Raw genomic sequence first — 5,016 nt, 5'->3', positions numbered from 1 at the left:
ACCCTTTGGTTGTACTGCACCAAGCAGGTTGGTTCAATATAACGGACAATGGACTTCTTCAACAAATACCATGGATTAGTTGTACACAAGAGATTTAAGCCCTGAGTGATAGTGGTTATTTTTAGTATATACACGTATATTCCACCTTTTTTGTGCTGAACAATGCTGTGTTTAAATGCTTCCATAAACATGTGACTGTGCATCTTTATTTAAACACCTACTTCTTTTGTCTTGCACAACAGCAGAGAAAACCAAGGCAACTGAGCTCCTCTTTATCAAAATAGTTTATTTAGAAGGCTTTTGTCACAAAAGCAAGACATATCTTGTCTCTAAATGTCCCTGTTCCACCTCTCATACTCCTCCAACTAAAATGTGACACAAATACATTGGTTTATCACTTCAGAAGAGCTAAGAAGAAAACAAAATGCTGTAGATAAAAAAAAAGCAATACTTCACATCACTGTTGTCTATAATCATATGCTTGAAAGAATCTGATGACTTGCTAGTATTGTACAAGGTGTGACTGAACACTGCCCTAAAACACGGAACGCAGACGAGTCATTGGTTAAAGATGGGCCTGCTTTGAACAAAGCATGGGCTCGTGATCGCTTACAGGGGCCCAAATATAGATGCTCAATAATTTGTAGATTTATACAAAGAAGCGTTGTGAAGCCCTGTATGCTGTCAGTACCCCGTAGAGCTGACCCAATGGTCACACCACTCCACACAGAGGAAAAAAAAGAAAAGATGTGAGAGAACAAGATGATAAAAGGGGCAGAGAAAAACAGACAAAAGTAGGAGATTCAATGTATATAAATTTGTTATTCATCACACCACATGAGGGAGATGCATCCTTTTCACTGAAGGAACAGAGTAAGCAGCAAGTGATTAAGTTCACCTTACTACCCTTCTGTTTCTGTACTGTAAAGTCTCCTCCTGTTTCTCGTTGATGAGGTAAACTGCAGCCGAGACATTCAAAGACTTTTAAGGGGAGCTAAAGTCGGGCATGTGGGAGTGAATAACACTCTAGAATGGAGCAGAGCCAAACCTCTCAGGGCAAATAAGCAGAAGATGATTTTCGTGGCTGCCACTTCCTGTTCACTTACACAATAGCCTTTATACATGAACCAAACAACATTTTTACATGTCCATTGAAGGCAGGGAAAAAACGCTCCATCCCATGACCTTCACTGTTGCCCCGGCTCACGAGGCCGCACAGGCAGGCAGGCAGACAGACTGGCAGGCGAACAGGCGAGGAGCAGGCTTCTGTTTATTTGGCAGGGATCTTTGCTCGTTTCCGGGCGATGGCGTCCTCCACGGCCTTCAGCTGTTTCAGCAGCTCCTCACGGCGGGACAGTGTGTTGCTGGGTTTGCTGGAGCCTGAGCCTGAACTGGAGCCTGAGCCAGTGGCTGAAGCAAAGCTCGGGGCAGCCGGCTTGCCCGATGGCGCTGCTGGGCCTTTCCCAGATGACTTGAGGGGTGGCGACAGAGGACGTTTTCTGAGGAAGAGGAGCAAGAGTTAGGGTCACATTTTTACTCATGTCACGCTTGTATGAACTGACCTAAGAACAAAAAGAGAAAATACCCAATTATAAACACAGCAACAATAAAAATAAGCTGTTGTAATCATAAAATGTGGGTGCCAAAGTGTGAGAGGGCCATTATCTCATTATCTTCTCACACCAATAATTGTATTTACTGTATACTGGTGAACAAACCCAACAATGAGTTGATCCCACTAACAAGTATTGTGTGTGATACACAAAGCTTGAAATATCTTTTTCGTCTTTGTCATAGATCTCCATTGTTGTCCCAAAACTATTAAAAGACATCAATGAGCCACACTGTTGCACTGCGAGGCATGTTCCTTCATTACCATGAACACACATACTTGCAAAAAAATCCTAAAATCCTGTTTTTGCTTGGTAATTATGTGGTATTGAGTGTAGACTGATGAGGGGAATTTTTTTATTTCTTATTTTTAACTATGGTAGCATAAGGCTGGAACATATAAAAATGTGAAAAAAGTGAAGGGGACAGAATCCTCTCTGAATGCACTGTATTGAAGATGACAAATGCTGTCAACTATCATCAAACCTAATATGACTCAAAATTAGTCATTTATATCTGAACGGCATTTATTTTTAGCTAAGGCCTATTACAAAGCACCTATTTCATGTTGGGGAATTTGTGCAACAGCCAGAGAATATTATGACACGTGCAGAGATGGTGTAATATTTGTGTGCTTCCACTTCTGTGGCATGTTCCTCATTTTGGCCAAACACTTGTGATCAGGCAAACTTAATGCTCTGAAAACGCTGACAGAGTAAACACAACCACTGTCTGCAATAAGGATGATGTGTCAGAAAAAAAAGTTGACTTTAGAATTTCCACACTTCCAGCTGAACGCCTTTCTAAAAAAATTACTACTTACAAACTACTTTTGACTTCTGTTGTTGTATGATAGTGTTAAAGGATAGATATCATAGTCCTACAGCAATAACATGCTGAAGGTTGTACCAACCTGTCTCCCTGGGGGGGCATGGGTCGGGGCCCTTGGCCTCTGGGCCGGTCCATTCGAGGGGAGAGCGGGGGCCGGCCAGGTATCCTCTTATCGCGGCCTGAAAAACACCAGTTTCAGAGTTACTGAGGCTGTTAGGACTGAATGGTTTGGAAGCGTGGTTTTGGCTAAGAGTTAGTTCATTAAAAAACACATTCCTGTGGTTCTGGAGACTACATAGCTGTTAAAGCAACATTATACAACTATTTTACTTTAAAATAACAGCTTTAAAATAATTTTGATGGCACACTGGAGAATGGTGCCTCTTTCACCCCCACTCCGCGCTCCGAATGCCTGTTCTTGCACTATGTACCTTGGGTTGAACGCTGTTCAGCACTACGTCACACACCACCAACTATGGGTCTTCAGCTAGCTAGCTAATCTAATATTTGTTTCAGCCCTACTGGCTAACTAATATTGGCTAGTGCTACTAGTACAAATTTGTACTGCTTTGCATCTACGGTGTCTGTAAAGTACATTATGGTTTAATGACTTCTGAGAAAGACATATGGCTCTTAAGCTGCTAAATGCTCTACTATATGCACTGACAGATGCAGTATTGTATCATCAGCATAACAGTTCTTGTCTCTGATGACACAGACTTATTTTGAATAATCGGAGCTAGGGAATGTAAATATTAAATAACAGACTAAGAAGAAACTTGACTGTTAAAGCATTTCGAACAGTAATAAAATAGACACGGTGGTGGCTTTATGTTTCTGAGTTCAATCTGAAATAATTTACTACCCTGATAAAAGCTGTTACAGTTTGAAATCCATTATATAGTATATCATTAAGGACTAGATTATCTTTTAGTAACTTACAGATAATGTAGAATTTTCTAATAATGAGGGCCGAAGAATGACCTATGACTACAGCAGGGTTAACACAGTTATTCTTGAGCAATAGCTTAATATTATAAGAGAATTGGGGGAAAATACCTGACAGCAAAGAAATGCTCAGTTAAATGACATCAGATCAACAAGGGCAACACCTTCAACAAAGATTGTCATGATGATTATCATAGTCTGTTTCAGACAGCAGTAAAAATTGTGACAAGGTAATCACAGGATGAGGCAATGTTTATTCTACTTTTGGAGACTCTAGGAACCACAAGTTGTTCTAATGGGGTAATATGGTATTATGAGCTCTTTAAGATACAATGGTGCCTGACCATTATGAGCTTTGTAGGTGAGGAGAAGGATTATAAATTCTGTTTTGGATTTTACAGGGAGCCAGTGCAGAAATGCTAATATTGGAAAAATATGATCTCTTTTCCTAGTTCTTGTCAGTACACGTGCTGCAGCATTCTGGATCAACTGGAGACTCTTAAGGGACTTATTCAGGCAGCCTCATAATAAGGAATTGCAATAATCCCGCCTAAAAGTAACAAATGCACGCACTAGTTTTTCAGCATCATTTTGAGACAGGATGTGCCTGATTTTTGCAATGTTACATAGGTGAAAGAAGGCAGTCCTTGAAGTTTGTTTCATGTGGGAGTTAAAGGATAATGTGACACATAAACAAGTCATATGTATCATCATGAATATAATTTTGTTTATGATTCATAAACCATAATTTGACTATTTTTGCTATGGCTGCAACAAATTTTCATTATAAATTAATCTAAAACATTGTTCAGTCTATAAAAAGTAATAATAAAATAATAAACTCTATTAAGTACCCAAATTATAGTGAAATAAACTGCAAAGAAATATATACAAAATCAGCAGACATTGCACCATCATGAATAAATGTTACCAAAATGTGTGTTTATAAAGGTCTTTTGGTCCATCGACTAATAATACTAAAAATACTGATAAAACATATCCATGTGTATTTGTGTGGAATCTGACCAAAATGTCACATCGGAATAAATTCAGGTGAAAGGGTTCCCATAGATATTGTACGCTGAATGGTAACATACAAACTGCAACATACTCATCATGTCAGAGATGGACAAGAGCAAAATACCTGATTCTTAATAAAAAGACACTACCGTTCCCATATATTGGTCTAGCTCTGGTGTGTATTTGTGTGAAACAGTAAAAGATGTGCGAGAGTGAACAGGTGTATGCTGTTAGTCAGCACGTTTCTCACCTCTGTCTGGAGACATGGTCATTCTCTTGCTGAGGGGGGAACCTGGCCTGTCTTTGTCTGAAGGTAGGTACCTCTTCCTGTTGCCCTTATCTCCCTGCTGTTGGAAAATACCAGGACATATGGAATCAAGCAATGAAAATAAAGAGGGAAATTTAAGGAATTGAATGCAAGAAACAAAGGGCAGCGTTCAACTGATTTATTTGACATGTGAGTGCAAAAAATTTAAAAATAAATAAAAATAAAAGAAATAACTCAGACAACAACAATTTCAACTTCATGTAATTTGCAGGTAGATTTACCCAGTACTCTTCACAGGAAATATGTCTGCACATTGTTTCACACAAGTATGGAACTAA

The 5,016-nt window shown here is 39.3% G+C and overlaps 1 protein-coding gene across 1 annotated transcript in view; it reads right to left on the bottom strand.

Moving 5' to 3' along the window:
- Positions 1-266: 266 nt before the first annotated feature.
- Positions 267-5,016, bottom strand: part of zc3h18 (zinc finger CCCH-type containing 18) — a 20,087-nt gene continuing 15,337 nt past the window's right edge. The window contains exons 9-11 of the mRNA XM_044194053.1: positions 4,661-4,754; positions 2,525-2,621; positions 267-1,499 (exon numbers count right to left, since the gene is read on the bottom strand). Coding sequence (XP_044049988.1) covers positions 1,271-1,499; positions 2,525-2,621; positions 4,661-4,754 — 420 coding nt within the window. The 3' untranslated portion in view covers positions 267-1,270. The remainder of the gene's footprint in view (positions 1,500-2,524; positions 2,622-4,660; positions 4,755-5,016) is intronic.

Source organism: Siniperca chuatsi, linkage group LG4 (assembly GCF_020085105.1).
Source record: "Siniperca chuatsi isolate FFG_IHB_CAS linkage group LG4, ASM2008510v1, whole genome shotgun sequence".
In the NCBI taxonomy this organism is placed as follows: domain Eukaryota; kingdom Metazoa; phylum Chordata; class Actinopteri; order Centrarchiformes; family Sinipercidae; genus Siniperca; species Siniperca chuatsi.
This window is presented reverse-complemented; position numbering and strand designations above follow the sequence as displayed.